Source organism: Phoenix dactylifera, chromosome 14 (assembly GCF_051530095.1).
Source record: "Phoenix dactylifera cultivar Ajwa chromosome 14, Ajwa_hap1_PhDact_Kaust_v1.1, whole genome shotgun sequence".
Lineage (NCBI taxonomy): Eukaryota > Viridiplantae > Streptophyta > Magnoliopsida > Arecales > Arecaceae > Phoenix > Phoenix dactylifera.
This window is the reverse complement of record NC_143203.1, coordinates 18,332,586-18,349,157: the sequence shown is the minus strand read 5'-3', so window position 1 is coordinate 18,349,157 and position 16,572 is coordinate 18,332,586. Positions and strand designations below refer to the sequence as shown.

The 16,572-nt window shown below is 40.5% G+C and overlaps 2 protein-coding genes across 2 annotated transcripts; both read left to right on the top strand.

The window, feature by feature from the left end:
- Positions 1 to 3,780: 3,780 nt before the first annotated feature.
- On the top strand, positions 3,781 to 4,835 carry LOC103719693 (histone H2AX-like). The gene is made up of 2 exons (XM_039132627.3): positions 3,781 to 4,114; positions 4,317 to 4,835. The coding sequence occupies exons 1-2, from the start codon at positions 3,917 to 3,919 to the stop codon at positions 4,536 to 4,538; spliced, it is 420 nt and encodes a 139-aa protein (XP_038988555.1). The 5' UTR covers positions 3,781 to 3,916; the 3' UTR covers positions 4,539 to 4,835.
- A 151-nt stretch (positions 4,836 to 4,986) lies between these two features.
- LOC103719691 (uncharacterized) lies at positions 4,987 to 16,558 on the top strand. Its single transcript, XM_008809053.6, has 7 exons — positions 4,987 to 5,565; positions 6,983 to 7,201; positions 9,829 to 9,915; positions 10,278 to 10,424; positions 12,651 to 12,677; positions 15,939 to 16,034; positions 16,105 to 16,558. The coding sequence occupies exons 1-7, from the start codon at positions 5,317 to 5,319 to the stop codon at positions 16,303 to 16,305; spliced, it is 1,026 nt and encodes a 341-aa protein (XP_008807275.4). The 5' UTR covers positions 4,987 to 5,316; the 3' UTR covers positions 16,306 to 16,558.
- The last annotated feature ends 14 nt before the right edge of the window (positions 16,559 to 16,572 follow it).

The window sequence follows — 16,572 nt, the reverse complement described above, 5'->3', positions numbered from 1 at the left end:
GGCAACTGCCTCCTCGGCCTTGGCATACTTCCGGGCCCGGGCCAACATTTCGGTGAAGTCGGCCGGGAAGCTCTTCTCGATGGAGAAGAGGAATCGGTAGGAGCGAACCCCAGTCTTCAGAGCCGACATGGCTATCGACTGGTCTAGCTCGCGAACCTCCCATGTGGCGGCGGTGAAGCGGTCCAGGTATTCCTTGAGGGACTCCCCCTCTTTCTGTTTGATATCGAGGAGGGAGTCTGACGTCCGTCGCTGGCGCCGGCTGGCAGCAAAGTTGGTGGCGAACTGCCTGCCGAGTTGCTCAAAAGAGGACACCGTGTTCGGCTTCAGTCCAGAAAACCAAAGCCGAGCGGTCCCTCGGAGGGTTGCTGGGAAGGCCTTGCAAAGTATGGCCTCCGAGGACCCTTGTAGGGCCATGAGGGCCCGATAGCTCTCCAAGTGGTCGAGAGGGTCGGTGATTCCGCTGTAGGGCTCCATCTGAGGCATTTTGAACCTCGCGGGAACCGGCTCATCCTCGATCCGGCTGGAGAAGGGGGACTTGGTAGTGAACTCAAAGTCTCCCTCTTGCCTCGCCTTCTTGCTGTGGAGTGCCGCGATCTGGCGCTCCAGATGCTCAACTTTTCGGTCGAGCTCCCCTGCCTGCGGAATTGTTGCCGTGGTTTGCACCGGCTCACGGCGGTCCGGAGCTGACTCAGCCTCAGAAGGCTGGAGTCTTCTGTCGAGATCTTCCCCCGGTAGCTCTCTCTGGGGGGAAGTCCGCTCCTCGTTATTGGCTCTGGAGGAGCCATGTAAATTCTGGCCGGGGAGAACCGGGCCGTTGGGAGGAAATTCCGGCGGGAACTGGGCCCGCGGGGGAAGCGTTGGTAAAGCTTCCTCGCGTCGCAGGCCCTGAACGGCGGCGGCCAGGGCCTGGACTTGCTGTACTAAGGCGTTGAACTGTTCCGGCTGGACCTGAGGAATTGGGTCAGCCGGAGTTGGAGAATTCTGGACGGAGCGTCCAGGACTTTGCGGGGGACGCCGGGAGACGTTGGAGGCTCCCTTACTTCTCAACTTCATGACTGCTACTCGGACCCTTCCTCTAGCGCTAACTGTTGCTGGAAATTGGACCCGGGGGCAATTTTCGGTCGAGTGAGAGGGAGCAGCGGGGCGGCGACCAGTCGGCGGGCGGCGTCCTCCGCTTGGGGTGGCCGGAGAGAGGGAGCTGGGGGTCCTCACAGCGGGACGGCGATCCGTCGGCGAGCGGCGTCCTCCGTTTGGTGTGCCTGCAAACAAGCCGGTGGCCGGGTCTTCCGGCGCCGGCCCTCCGACGCTCAAGTCAGGGAGGGGGCAAATAGTGTTGAAGAGGAGATAAAGTGTTTGTAGAGCGTGTAATTTCCCCCCCCCCCCCGCCTGAGAAGCCAAGGTTCCCTTTTATAGGCGGGGGTCGGTGTACCTGTGATGTAACGGGGCGAGGCCGTAGTACGGCTTGGCATGTTGTCCAGGTTGGCGCACGGTCAGGCGAATTATTACATCGATGTCGGCGGTGAGGTCGTCGTACGACCTGAATTGGGGCGCTGCCAGGCGAATTATTGCATCGGTGTCGGAGGTACGGCCGAGATCGGGGACTTATCACGGTTGACTAGACTCTGCTGGGCTAACTTGCCGTGGAGAGCCGAGGATCCGTAGATGTCAGGAGCCATGCGCATTAATTGTGGAGTAAGCCGGAGATCCGCATTAATGGTGGAGTAAGCCGGAGATCCACATTAATTGTAGAGTGAACCGGAGGGTTACAGCGGCCATGCGCAATAAATGCTGAAGCAGTGGCAGGGTATGGTCCTCAGTTGGACCTCGGAGGAGTACGGCCGTAGTAGGTGGCTGACAAGGGTAGACCTTGAGCATCAAGATTTTTCTAGGTCGGATGTCTTGAGGTCGGGCGTTCCGAGGTCGGACGCCGACTTCGGCTGTTCAGGGTCGGCGATTGTGCGGCTTCTTGGGGGCATTCGTGTTACTTGGGAAAAAATCTTATTCCCCCAACAAAAATCATTATTGCATTATAATGCCATTTTAACATTCCAAAGAATGCAATTTAACATTTCATTGCAACAAACTATACAATCGATTTATCACAATTTCTTGTTCATTAAACAACCCAAATAATTGATGCATAAACTCCCAAATTGATATCACTCCTTCCCTAAATTGATCATCACCAGAAGCTGTGGTGATGGGGTGCCCTAAGAAGTGATTCAGGCATCCCACAACCCAACTTAGTGTCGAAACTACAACTACAAGCAGCCATGATGCCACCAAATATCAGGTAATACATTTCACTTCAACCTTGCATCTTCTGAGCTTTTGCTTGAGCTATCTAACTTTTTAAATGAACTTGTTTATGTCTTTTTTTCCCTATCTGCCTGAGTCGGAGGATTATGCCATGAGAAGTAGCCATAGCTTCTGTCGATTTGCTACAACAAATTGAAGAGATTATCAAACAAAAACTAGATTTTAGTCAAGCAAAAAGAGAATATATCTCGAATATTGAGTGCCCACAATACCAAGGTTTGCTACCGTTCAAGAGGTTTGCAAAGTGATCCCCTTTCATAGTGGTAGACAAATCCTCTCTTTTTGTTACCTGAGGAGATGCTAGACAAATAATGTTACCAGGGGAGGTGCTAGAGGAGAGATGAAGTTTTGGCTTGCTTCCATGGTATTGCCTTCTCTCTCTCTCCCTCTCTCTCTCTCTCTCTCTCCCTCTTAGCCTTGCTCTCTATTTCTTTTATCTTTTATCTGACAACTCATCGTCTTGTTTCGTGGGAGCCTCCACCTCCTGGCCATCTAAAGATGAATTTCAATGGCAGTATGTCCGGGATTGGATACAGTACAGATGTGGATTTTGTAATCCGGAGTCATGACTCGAGATTGACTGTTGTGGAGGAGGAGGCGTCACTTGGCTGGACTGACGACCGTCGGAGCGGAGTTGAGGGCATCATGGGAAGACATTGCATATGTGAGATGGGTGCTAGGGGCCGAGCACATTTTAAATGAGGGAGATTCAACCACTGTGATTGATTGGATTCGACGGGTAAAGCTGAGGAGGGATGACAACCCTCTATTTCGTGACATCCAGAGGATAGCAAGTGGCTGCAGGGCCTTCAGGCTGCACATGTATACTGTGAGGCGAATAGGACCGTGAACTGGATCGCCTCTTTTGCTGCACAACATTCTGGTAACATTCTCTGGACACACTAGAGGGTTTTATCATTTTTTATCTCTTGATTTTATTGGTTGTACTCTATCGAGAGTAGTGTAAGCAGAAAGCCGTGTAAATTTGGATACGCGATAGTAACAGAGATATAGTGTAAATTTGGATACACTAGAGTTATTCTACCAGCTAGTTGACAGAGATGGACGGAATGATGCATTGTTGCCTCAAACCGAAAGTTAAGAGAGCTGATTGAAACTTTTAAAGAAAATGTAGTATTAGTATAATGGTTAAGGGTTGAGGGGTTAAAATGTAACTTTCTAAAGTGGAGTTTATCCATGCAGCAAAGCGCCCCCCAAAAACCGCCCCCCCCCCCCAACCAACCAAAAAAAAAAAAAAAAAAAGTGGAGTTACCCATGCGGAAATTGGAATAAACATAGAAACATGATAATTTCCGCTTCCCCAGTATCCATCCTACATCTGGCCACTTGGAACAACCCATGCCCCTCCACGATGGCAATCCGTGGCTACACCCATCCGACCAATTGCAGCAAAGCGCCGTCTCAAAACCCCCTCCCACCCGCGCCTATATAAACTACCCCTCTCTCTCTTTCTTTCTCTCAGACCACCGCGGCTCTCTGCGGAAGAAAGAAACCGCGAGATCCCTCGTCCTGCTTTCCCGTTTGCACCTTTTGTGTGGGTTAGGGTTTTCCTTTTTTACCTCGATCCAAGAGGAAGATGAGCTCCACGGCTTCTACCAAGGGAGGCAGGGGCAAGCCCAAGTCCTCCAAGTCCGTCTCTCGGTCCCACAAGGCCGGCCTCCAGTTCCCCGTCGGCCGGATCGCCCGCTTCCTCAAGGCCGGGAAGTACGCCGATCGCGTTGGCGCCGGCGCCCCCGTCTATCTCTCCGCCGTCCTTGAGTACCTTGCCGCTGAGGTCAGTGGCCTGATCCCTAGGGCTTGGCTTTTGTACTGTTTTTGTTCGATTTTGTGATTCAAAGTTTGATCTTTTTGTGTTTGTTTTGCTATTTTTTGTTCCTTTTCTGATTCAGAATCTGTTCTGTTATCAAAACTTCATCTTTTTGGTTTTTGTTCTATTTTTGTGACTTTTCTGATTCCAAGGTTTGATCTTTTTTCAGGTTCTGGAGTTGGCTGGTAATGCTGCGAGAGATAACAAGAAGACTAGAATCGTTCCAAGGCATATACAGCTTGCAGTGAGGAATGATGAGGAGCTGAGCAAGCTTCTGGGGACCGTTACAATTGCCAATGGTGGTGTTTTGCCTAATATCCACCAGACTCTGCTGCCTAAGAAGGCAGGGAAGGATAAGGGAGGGCTTGGGTCTGCATCGCAGGAGTTCTAGAGTCCTAATCATCCCAAATCTATTCAGGAGATGATGGGGGTATTTTCCATTTGTGGTTTTCATGTCAGTGGTATTGACAACTTGATGTATGAATTGGGTTGACCTATGTAATTTTTTTGGTATTGAATCAAACTATACTCTTTGCTTTATCCAAAAAAATTGCCAAAATAATGGATCTCTTTCTGTGTGTGTCATGCTCTTTGCCTGTATCAAATTGGCAATTTGATTTTGTTCATGTAATTCTTTTCTGTATTTTTGATTCCATACGTATTCAATCTAGTTGTTGTTAGTTTCAAATGTTATCTTTTGATGGATCAGAGTGTCTGAGTTTGGGGGTTATAGTCTAATTGTATGATGTTGATATGCTTCATCATGGGGTTTGTCTTGTGTTTCTACCCCTCGTAGGACTTGTTTTAAGCCTGAAAGGTAAAGTTTGTCTTGACTCTACTATGACATTGTTATTGGGTATTTGCCACTGGCTTTGTCTTCCATACATCCATATACATATACATATATATTATTTGTCTATACTTAATCAGGATTTGATTTTGAACATTAACCTTGGGGTCAACTTGTGTGGTTCAGATGAAAAGAACAAGTGATGTTGCTGATGTCACGTTCAGGGCTGATATCTGGTTAAGTCATTTGTTTATTTGCGGGGTGGTTGTGTGGCCGAGGTGTACTCTTCTTCCTGGAAAAGAGAAGAGAAAAAAAAGTTCATTTGTTTCACACAAATTACTCTGGCTGTCTTCCAAGATGTCTGATTTGTGAAAAGGAGATGGGTTTGGTGATCTGTTACAGTGGTGTGCCACTGCATGTTAGGCTGAGGGTGCTGACAGTCCGAGCTGTGAATTCCTCTGAATCATCTCTGGATTCTGTCATTCTGAAGTCTGGTGGTTCACGGTTACAAGTCCTACAACAAGTTGATGAGTTGCTGAGGAAGGGGAATGAGAGGGGAGCTCTCTCCCTGGTCAAGGATTTGCAGGGAAAGCCTCGGGGTCTTCAGTGCTTTGGAGCAGCAAGGCAGGTTGTTCATTTGGATATTTTCTCCTTTGTATGGTGTTTTTTCCTAGAGATTGTGCCAGGATTTGTTTTGATAGATGTGCATGCTTCTCATATTATTTTGATTTTATGTGGTGGTTCCTGGTCAGGTCAACCTGGACAATTGTCTAATTAATTTATGTTAGTTATGGGATGCTTCTATAGCACATCCAACTGATTCAAGGCTACTTATAATTTCACAAACATGCTGTCCGTTTAGTTTGATTTAGGTGGGGCAAATCCAGGGATCCTGAATACAGAATATGCCTCTTCTTCCACTGGTATACATAAGAAGCTGATGCTTGCCTGAAATATGTAATACAATAATTTTGTGATGCTATGAAACTTCTTTCTCCTTAATAAAAATATTTTTGGTTTGCAACACAATTATGGGTCGCCAGGTTTTAAAGTTCTGAATTACATGGTTATTTCTTCCAGAAAACAACAAATACTATTGACTCGCTTGATGCTGCTGAGTTTCTATCTGTGATTAAGAGACATGGGTCGCAGCCTATATTAGACTACGGAAATATAACATCCATATTGTCCATGAGATTCATATTTCAAGAAGTATAGGTAAATAATTGAGTTCATTGTTATATAGCACTTCATAGCAGTATTTCTTAGGTAAATTATTGATGCACCTTTTATATAGCAATAAGTACAAATAGAAGGTGGTCTATGCATACACGCGGAAGATACATTAAGTGTAATGTGCCAGTGAGGCTGAGTATGGTAGGTTAAAACAAGGTTCAGCATTCACCAGTTCTTACGTTCTTGGATCTAATGTGCCTGTAATGGCCCAAATTGTGCTGTCAGTTTCCATCGTTACCAACTATATAATGTATTGGCCAAAGTACTGATAGGTTGCTCTCTAATTGTATGATTCTTTCAAGCAAATTGTTTGGGATTAGCTTGAGTTTTCATAAGGTCAAGTAGATGCATCTCAATAATTCTTTTGATACTTATGGGACAACTATCCTTGAATTTTATTTGTTTTGAGATTTGCTAATCTTGGAACTCTAGTTTTTATCCATTGGATGTTCGATATCAAATGATTTTTAGTCCCCATTTGTCATTGTTATGACATGTTCATTCATTTTTAACCTTCATATGTTATTTGGGAGCTTTGTATTTTAAATACTCCTCTTCTTGGTTGTTTTCCAGGCTGATGCTGCAAAGCAATTGTACAATGTAAAACCACTCTTATTGTGACACTCCAAACAAAAACCGTTCTAATATGCAAACAATCATATTCTGTTTCATGTTGAAGTTTTTATAAGTACGCATCTGTTCCGATCGTTTACCTTATATATATATATAATGTTTTTTCTCTCTATTTCTATAAACCTTGGCAATTGCTTAGCTTTTCCTTGTTTAATGTGTAAAATTTGTGCTGTTAGGTGCCACAAAGATTCTATAACTTGGATGAGTTGAAGCTAAATGGAATCAACACTGCTGCTTTTTTGTCTCCTGCGGATATAACTTTGGGTTCGATAGAGAGAAATCTTCAACTTGTTGCAGTCCTGGGAGGCTTTGCTGCATGGCTTGCATTTGGTTTTTCTCAACTACAAATATTGTATCTTTCCTTAGGTTTACTGTTTCTATGGACGTTAGATTTGGTGAGTTAATATCTCCTGTTTTACTGAACTGCATTTTTCAGTGCCTGGATTAATAGAGCTTACTGTTAGATTAAGTTATGCTAGGGGAAAATGTATACATGCAAATGTGCATTTACTTTTGGGGTTGATAATAGTTTATTCAGATCTTTGCCTCTGACTTAATGATACAGATTCAGTAAAGACAAATTCAGTGCGCATAAGTTTTATACCTTAATGTTTTTGGCATCCAAAAATTTCTAAAATTAGCTGTTGTTAGTCTCATTTTTGTTGTGCAAATGTTAATATTTGCTTTATGCTTATAAGCTTTCTTAGTAAGGAAGCATTAAGAAAATTTACATGCAGATATATTTTCTTTGTTATTACTTTTCAGGCAGAAAATCTCTTCTGATTTTCTTCTCAGTAAAATTTCGTTATTTGATTTAGAAATCACATTTTTGCATGTTGAGTAATTAAATAAATATAAAAGAGGACTAATTTGAACAACATAAACTTGAAAAATACTTTAATAAATGAAATAAATGATGGAAATAGTCACTTTACCATTTAGCTCTGTCTAATTGTTGACAAAATGAAAGCTAGTGTCAGTCAACAGAAGAAAAGAAAATAAACCAAAGAATTTTCTTTTGTTTAAATGAACCAGCAGAACTGCAGAAAGGGTTGTTCATATTTGGGCTGGCAATCTTGATCCACTTGCTTTCTATCAGAGAAGAAAAATAATTAGTCTATGAGAACATAAAATCTTTTCTCCTTATTTTTCTTTCCCTTAATTTTCTTTTTTGTGCCAAAACAGAAAAGAAGAATATCTTTTTCATCAGTTTCTTTGCAAGTAAATACTAAATAGGGCACTCTCTATCCAAAAAAAAAAAGAAAAGAAAAGAAAAGAAAAATGAAGCTGTGGTTGCAGGAGCTGTTGATGAATTGAAGTCCCATTTACCTAGTAAACCTTTTTCTTTCCTGTTATGGGTCCCATATATTTTTAGGACCGTGTACTTTTACTTCATGCAGATCAGCTTCTTCCACCGTGTTATCTCTAGTATGCCCTTGTCTTTAGATAATGTCCAGAAGATCCATTTCCCATCCTTCTATATTTGACTTATGTTGGTGTGTCATTTACTCATTTCCCAACTATTTTGGCTACCTATAGATTCATGATGTCATTTTCTAGGTAACTCACTACTCTACTGCTCATCCATTTTGTTATGCTATTTATTGAATGTCTTTGCGAGTCTACCTTATTGAATATTCCTTCACCAGCCTCAATAAGATTCTTGTGGACATTGTGCCACTATTTTCTTGAGATTCACCAATGATTCATGTTACTATGCTGCGTTTCTTTTTTCTTTTCCATTTCTCTTTGTTAGCGTTAGCAGTAAGGTTACTCTATTGCGACTTAGGTGTTACAGGTTCGAAACACAAAAACAACCTCTCTGTATGTATGGACAGGGTTGCATACTTCTAACCCCTACAGACTTGCAATAGTTGGGGCCCCGTGTGTTAGACTGTCCTTCTAATCAAACTTGGATGTTCTTTTAATATGCAGGTGGCTATTATTGAGGCATGGGGATGCTCGTATCCTGACCTTTATTGTGAAGTGACCAATATCTAACTAATTATATAACGACCTAGGATTTTACCGAAATGGCTGGACAGAAGATATTATTTGAATTCCTCGATCCTGTAGAAGCACCCAAGTTTTTCCTAGCGTATAATTGATGTAGGACCAAATACAGGACCACACAAGTCCTCATATACTAATTTAAGATCCTACTGCACAGTGGAAATATATGTGAGGATCTATGCGGTTGCGTATTTAGTCCGACATTGGTTGTACGCCAAGGAGATCTTGGGTACTTCCATAAGGCCAATAAACCCAAATATCACTTTCTGGCTACCTTCTTTGATGAGGTTTTTGGTCGTTACAAATGGTAATAGAGCAGACCCAATCAATGGACAATGTGTGATGAGGTGACACTGCATCATAGACCCTTTTGGGGTTGAGCATGAGCTGATTGTGATGATTTTGATTGGATTTTTGTGATTGGATCCTTAGCCTGGTAAGAACACGCTAGCTTAAATAGACGGAGTACATGAGGACTTGTGGGTCTTGTGTTTAGTCCCACATTGAGTGTATATTGGGAGATCTTGGGTACTTCTACGGAGCCAAGGAACCCAAAAAGTACCTTCTTACTTGCTCTTCTGGTTGAGTCCTAGGTCGTTACAAATTAACTAGTGTTGGGTGTATAGTTTTTATGCAAGTGAATCCACTATGAATGATGTAGGACAAACGTATAATAGTGACTTGTATGTTGTTCTATAGGTTTCAATGCAAGTCAACCAACTAGCAACATCTTCTACTTTATGTATATCGAGAGATGAATGATATATGGAGGTCACGAATGTAACAAGAGCAAGCAAAAGAGAGAATTCATAAGATGACGCAAGAAAGAAAGAATTAAGTCAAGTCTATATCTCAATGGGGCTATTTGTAAGATGATGGTTTCCTATCTCATTTGAGGGGAGAGTTGGACTTTGTATTGTCTTTTCGAGCCCCTTTCCTTGCTTGAGTGTCTTTTAAAAGCTTAAATCTATTTCTTTGTTTTGGCTTCTTTCTGATTGTGATCTCTTAGGCCTCTTTTGATGGAGGAGTGAGGAACTTGGTGCTTGATACGATTGGTCACAATCTGAGTCAAAAATATCACAACAGGGTTATTCAGGTTAGTCATGTTATGCATTGAGCATTCTTTATTCAAATATTCCTTATTGTGTATTTACCCTATTCTTATGAAGAAGAGTGTGTGCGTTTGTCATGTTTTCCTAATTTAGTCCAATTGAGTTGGCATGAATTTAATTGCAAGAACAGGAGATGTTCTAGTCATGCTTAAGTCATAATAATCATCAACTGGCAACCAATCATAATGTTTTAATCGGATTGTCTCCAAGACGGTCCTGAAAGGTGGGAACTTTTGTCCACATACACTATTGCGCTTAGGAATCAAATTAAATCATATGTTTTAAATATGTTCATTGGAGCTAGTTGTTTTCGGGAACTAATGTTCTAAGGATGGGTACTTTGCAGCATGAAGCTGGTCATTTCTTGATAGCCTACTTGCTTGGAATTCTTCCAAAGGGATACACATTATCAAGTTTAGAAGCCTTAATGAAAGAAGGATCATTCAATGTGCAAGCTGGAACGTCTTTCATGGATTTTGAATTTCTTGATGAAGTATGTTTGTTTTCTCTTTATTTCTTCTGTTTTCTTATCTGTTCTAAATTTGGCATGTACCAGTGCCTTCATGCTATTGGCATCATTAAATTAGGAACCTGAAGATTGCCTTGGCTTTTTTTTCCCCATCCAGTGTTAAAGGGTAATAACTTTTCAAAAACTTTCTTATACTCTTCCTGCCTGCCTGAAATTCCTGTAGCATTGTTATCACGATCTGTGATCTCTTTGCCATATCATTTAGTTTGTATTATGCTTTAAAATGCTAAAGATGTGCACTAACCTGGATGCTTATGCCATATTGGTGGTATGCTTTATACCTTGTGGGAAAGTTAGATGCTTTATAATTTTGTTATGTATAATTGTGGCAATCCTTATCAATCTCTTTTTATCAATATTGTAAGGTGAATATGCCATAACATGCTGTTGTATGCTTACTCATTGTATCAAGTACATTATTATTGGTCTTCTCAAACTAGTATGTTGTTGGGTTGTAGGGTGCCTATGGGCTGTTTCTACGATCTGTTTCTCAATATGTGGAGTATTATTAACCACACAAGGTGTATTCTGAGTTAGTGCATGGTGCTGGAATTATTCATGTGGAAGAAAAAGGCCAAGGATATTTTGGTTGCTTAACAACATAATAATCTGCCCCATGTGCTGAAAGGCCAATGATCATTGCAATTGTTAGATGAGCAGCATACAATTGTTTGGCTCTTGGTATTCCATGTGACTAAAGCTGAAACATCTTTATTGGTCATTTTGTAGCTTGCGAGTACTCTTGTTGCAGATTCTGTTTGTGTGTGACCCTCCTATGACTATGGGGCCTAGGGAAGGTCAGATGTATGCTGCGTTACCTCCATGTTTGGAGAGGTTGTTTGTGTGTGTGAACCTCCCAAGGCTATAGGGCCTGGGGAAGGCTGGATGTATGCTGCATTACCTCTATGTTCAGAGGCTGTTTCTGTGATTTGAACTTATGACACTCATGTCATAATAGAGCAACCTTACCATTGCGCCAAGGCTCACACTTTATTTGAAACTAAAAGAAATAAATACCTAAACATTTAAGGATTTCTTACCTATATCTCTTTGCAAAACTTTGACTTGAAACATGGTTCGAGTATCTAGAGTTCCAGACCCTCTTAAATTTGGTGCAAATATGGAATTTTTTTAACAAATTGACGAGGATGCACTATATCAGCACTATTTAAATGGAGTGTTGTTCAATAGTTTGATGCCATATCGAAACCCTCTGATGTTCTTAAAAACTTTATGGCTATCACTGGTTAACATTTTGCTAGTTATATGGAGGGGATGTTAGTAGGGTTATTTCCAGTGGGGGAGACTGGATTTAAAGCCAACATGTGGCCTGAGAAAACCATTCCTTATTCTGCTTTTTTGTCAAGTCAATCCGGATGCCATTGCTGCACTGACCAGATTTATGCTAATGATAGGCTATTGCTTCTCCCATAAGACTACAGAGTACAAACAGCATACAGTCATGGACTATTTCCAAACGTTGTTGGTTACAGTTCTTAAATGTTTATTACAAATTAGAAATGTTTCAGTTTACATGCAGTCATGCATGTGAATGAAAATACAAGTTTGTATTAGACAAATTTGTTCCCCCTCTCTCCTCAGGGTTATTATATCAGAATATTTAACAAAAAGCTACATTATATAGATCCAAACCAAGTGCATAGTTATATGAATAACCTCAGTAATCCTGTATGTTATTTGCGAGACACAGCTGCAGCTTCTGATTATGTTCTAGCATGCTTTTGTTGAAGTGCCAAGGAACATATTTCCATCCTGAATATTGTAGAAGTTGCATCTCAGTCCTATATGCAACTGCATTCAGATGTAGCATAAGATGATACTAAAGAACACCTTAAATAATTCATTTTCTTGTTTAAAACTATAATTTACACTACCGGCACATGTTTTCTGCATGTATATTGTCTCCGGAGTTCTCTGAGTTGCAATATTGAGCATCTAATGTTTTGAAGCTTACTTACATCCTAGTCATATAATATAAATTTGGTTCCTGTACCGTGCCTAGGAAGCTTTTGGATCAGAATAATGCGATAAGCAGTTAAGATATTTTTAAAGTTGAATTTAAGGACAAACTGATGTATATCCTGAAGATAGTGATAACTTTTTTGGTTCAACTTTTGTATGATGTGCTACTCTTGTGGCTTTAATATATTCTTTTTGTATTTTTTGCAGATTGCTATGGGAAAAATATCTGCAAAGGTGAGACTCTTTCTTTCCTCTATAACATTATGGTTTGTTTCAAAGAAGAGATCATACTAAAGCTGTTTTCAGAGTTCTCATTGATGTTTTTTTTCCTGAGTTTGCTTCTTTCATATCACTTATTTGAGAATACACGCACCACGCACACATGCACTATCCTGTTCTTTATGTCATTCTGTTCTTGTCACCGCAAATATCTATTAGAGCTAAAATTGCAGATGCCTAAAAAGATGTACGCACATAGTTGCACCATCTTGAAATTAAACTTACAAGCTGCATTGTGAACTTATAAAATAAGGTGGCTGAGCAGATACAAATGACTATTATCTTTGAGAACCAATCTTGACTTTGGGAAGTTAAATATCAATGCTAATTCCCAACTTATTAATTAAGGCACGAGCAAGGTTGAATGCTAAAGTAAAACTATGTATTACATGCAGAAGATGTGGTTCTAACACTTAGTTAAGCCAACGTAGAATATGATTGAACGGGCCCTCATATGACTAATATATTATAAAGAATGATCTTTAAATATGTTTTCTCTGAAACTAAGTTCGCTCTGTATGATACTTTTATTGTCGTTTTGATGTATTGTATTTAATATTTGATTGACATCTCTACATAAAAAAAAAGAATGCATGCTTTGTGGCATACGGATTCGTATATATTTGGATATATAATACTGGATATTGGCACATGCCACGCATGTGACTATTTCTTGACATTGTCGGCATGTGTGGTTCATGTGGAAGGTAATGTGGATGGCTGAGATCTTCCAATTTGATTGAAGATTTCCATTATTATTATCTTTTTTGATTATTTTTTACTCTTCCTTTATCTTGTTTCACTCCCTTGCAAATAAATACTAAATTATGTGGAGTATATCTATTAGATATAATAATTATTAGTAGGGTGAAATATTTCGTTTTTATTTTGATCACGTGCATTGTTGATTGAGAGTAAGGAATGTGGAGACAGACATAACTCAGGTCTTTCTGTCTAAATAGAGGGCTCAACCAACACCAATCTTTTAGTATTCCTGTGTTTTTCTGTCTCTATCTCTCTCCTTCACTCACTCTATCTTCTCTGTTTTTTTATATATATAGTTTAATTAGACAGGTGGCATCTATGCTACAGTTCTCTGTACAACAGAAGCTAATATGGGTGTGTCACTGATCCAGTGAGTTGCCCTTTCTCTAATACACACTAAAGCTTCAGACTGGAAGACTCAACAAACACGAATGTTTTAGTTGTTCCTTTCCCTTGCCAAAGCAAACGGGATTCTACTGCAGTCCCTCTTTCGGATTTTGATTCCTCCTCCCTTTCATAATGGTAGAGCAGTTGGCTAGTGGGTCAGCTGACTCTGATATGAGAATGAACTGCATTAGCTTTTTGTCGAAGATTTGGATCCAGACCATAATATTTGGATAAATTTGGATTTAATTTTGATCGGATATATACTTTTACATGACATTTTGTAGTTTTTTAATAAGGCCTACCCATGTTTCTGGGTTCGGTCCAATTTTGCCATATCCGCAGCCCACTTAATTTGAAAGCTGGGTTAGTTTTGGGATGCAATTCTGAACCATAGGCAGGGATAACAAGCTGAGTTTGGGTTGCTGAGACTTGATTCAGTCATATTTGGAGGGCATTTGACCACACCTTAAGCTAGCGACCACCCCGTCTATTGTTGTTCAAGGCTTCAAGCTTGGCTTGTGAGCCACATAAATGTGCTATCTTGAGCCGAGTTTGAGATTTTATTTTTTTTAAAAATTGGGTAAGGCCCAATCTGATTTCATTTAGAGAATGGTACAAGGGACCTCAGGGAGGTTGAAAAGAGTGAGGAGCAGGTGGAGAGGGGGACGGGGAAAAGATGGGAGCAACAGGAAACGATTAGCGTAAGGGTATATTTACCACCTAGATGGCAATAAATAATAGGAGAAACCTTTGCTGAGTCGGAGCTTTATTCCTCTTCGGTGGCCAGCTAATGTAGATTCCAGCTTGTTTAAAAGCTTAGATTAAAGCTTGTGCTTGTCTTGTTTGCTAAACAAAGGAGTTTGATTGGCGTGGACCAGATCATGGATAAACTTGGTCCACCAGCAGCCCTGCCCATAGGTCAAAAAACAACTTGTGCCTCTAATTAACACATCCCATAATCATCATTCACATTATGTCAATTTCAAGAATTTGGCATGCAGCTTATTATTTCATGAAATATGAAGGTTGAATACGCGCCCATATAGAACCTTATCTCTTTACAACGATGGTCGTCAGTTATGGTTTAATGGAGTCAACTCCTGATTGGATGTAAATATAGTGGTAAACATAAATGAAATGCATCCTGATTACAATTGATGACTTTATAAACAATCCTGGGGTTACTGTTTCTGTTGTCTTGATGTGACTATAAACTATCCCACAATAATTTTTTCTGTTATCTTGATTTAGCTATACAGATGGATGTGAAAGTAGAAAAACATATTTCCAATATAATGAGCTGGATGAATTAGGTGATGTGCTTTTGGAATGATGTCTGACAGCTGCATGCTTGCAAGACTAGGGGGGAATGTTCTGAAACCTATGTATGACCATAAAATGTTGTATGGATGGAGGTATCACATCATGATGATGGTTCATGTATGTAAGAAAAACACAGTTAAAGTTGCAAAGTTGAAATGGATCCATGCAAATAGAAAGGATAAGGTCATAGCTAATAGGAAGAAAAGTGGATGGGTGCCTTAATATAATGGAGAGAGTTAGAGCTTATGGGAAGCTCATGTAGGTTCAACATATAGTGGATAAAATCATGGCAAGTGTGTAAGAGAATGGGAGAGGACAAGGATTGTGGAAAGTAACAACGTTTCAGGGATGATCTACAAAGACTGACGTGAAGTGGCAGGATAAATTATTTTATTGTGGTCATGATGATAAATATACATTACTAGATCACTAGAAATACTAGATACTGCAAATATTCCCGTCATTTTGTTCATTGAACTTGTTTCTCAAGTTCAAGCATGGACACAAAAACTTGCTTTGGTTCGATAAAAACCAAATATTTTTTTTAAGTTGATCATGTCCTTTGATGTTTCTGTAGGGTTCATCCCACTTCCCACCGAACTTCGTAAGGGATGTCACCAGTTAAGGTCGTCTCGTAAGCACATTGCATGAGCCGACCAATTAACTAGTTTTGAAGCACATACCAACCTGTTTGCAATTAGTTTCCTTGAATGGTACCTCATGTGAACTGCTTTTTAGCAGATGTTGAACAGGTTCTCATGCATAGCTTTGGCAGGAGTGGCTACGGAGTATCTTCTATTTGGATATTCTGAAGGTGGGCTTGCAGACATTGATAAGGTCAGTTCATGAATTCAAACATAAATGTTTTGACCGTGAACTGGTTCTGACTCTATTCATTCGGAAACAGTTGGATAAATTACTTAAAAGCCTGGGGTTCACACAGAAGAAAGCGGATTCTCAGGTGAGATGGGCTGTGCTGAATACTATTCTAATACTGCGTCGTCATGAAAGAGCTAGATCACAGTTAGCAGAGGCCATGTCTTCTGGTAAATCAGTGGGGTGTTGCATTGACATAATAGAAAGAAGTATAGATGATGCAGATGTTTGATAGCAAAAAAGTTGGAGAAACATGCTGTGATAGAACTGGGAATGGCTAAATCTTTGATGTTTCAAAGTTTTTTTTTTTTGACAGGTAAATCTAGTAAATTGCACTTATAGGTAGAAGACCTCCCAGATTCCATAAAGAAGGGGAAAGACTGTAATTTGATTGCTTAAATTTTCAAAATGTTGCTTTCCTTGTTGGACACATGGGGCATCGAAAAAATAAAAAATAAAAATAAAAATGTTAGCTGTTCAATCAATTTTTTTGGTTAAT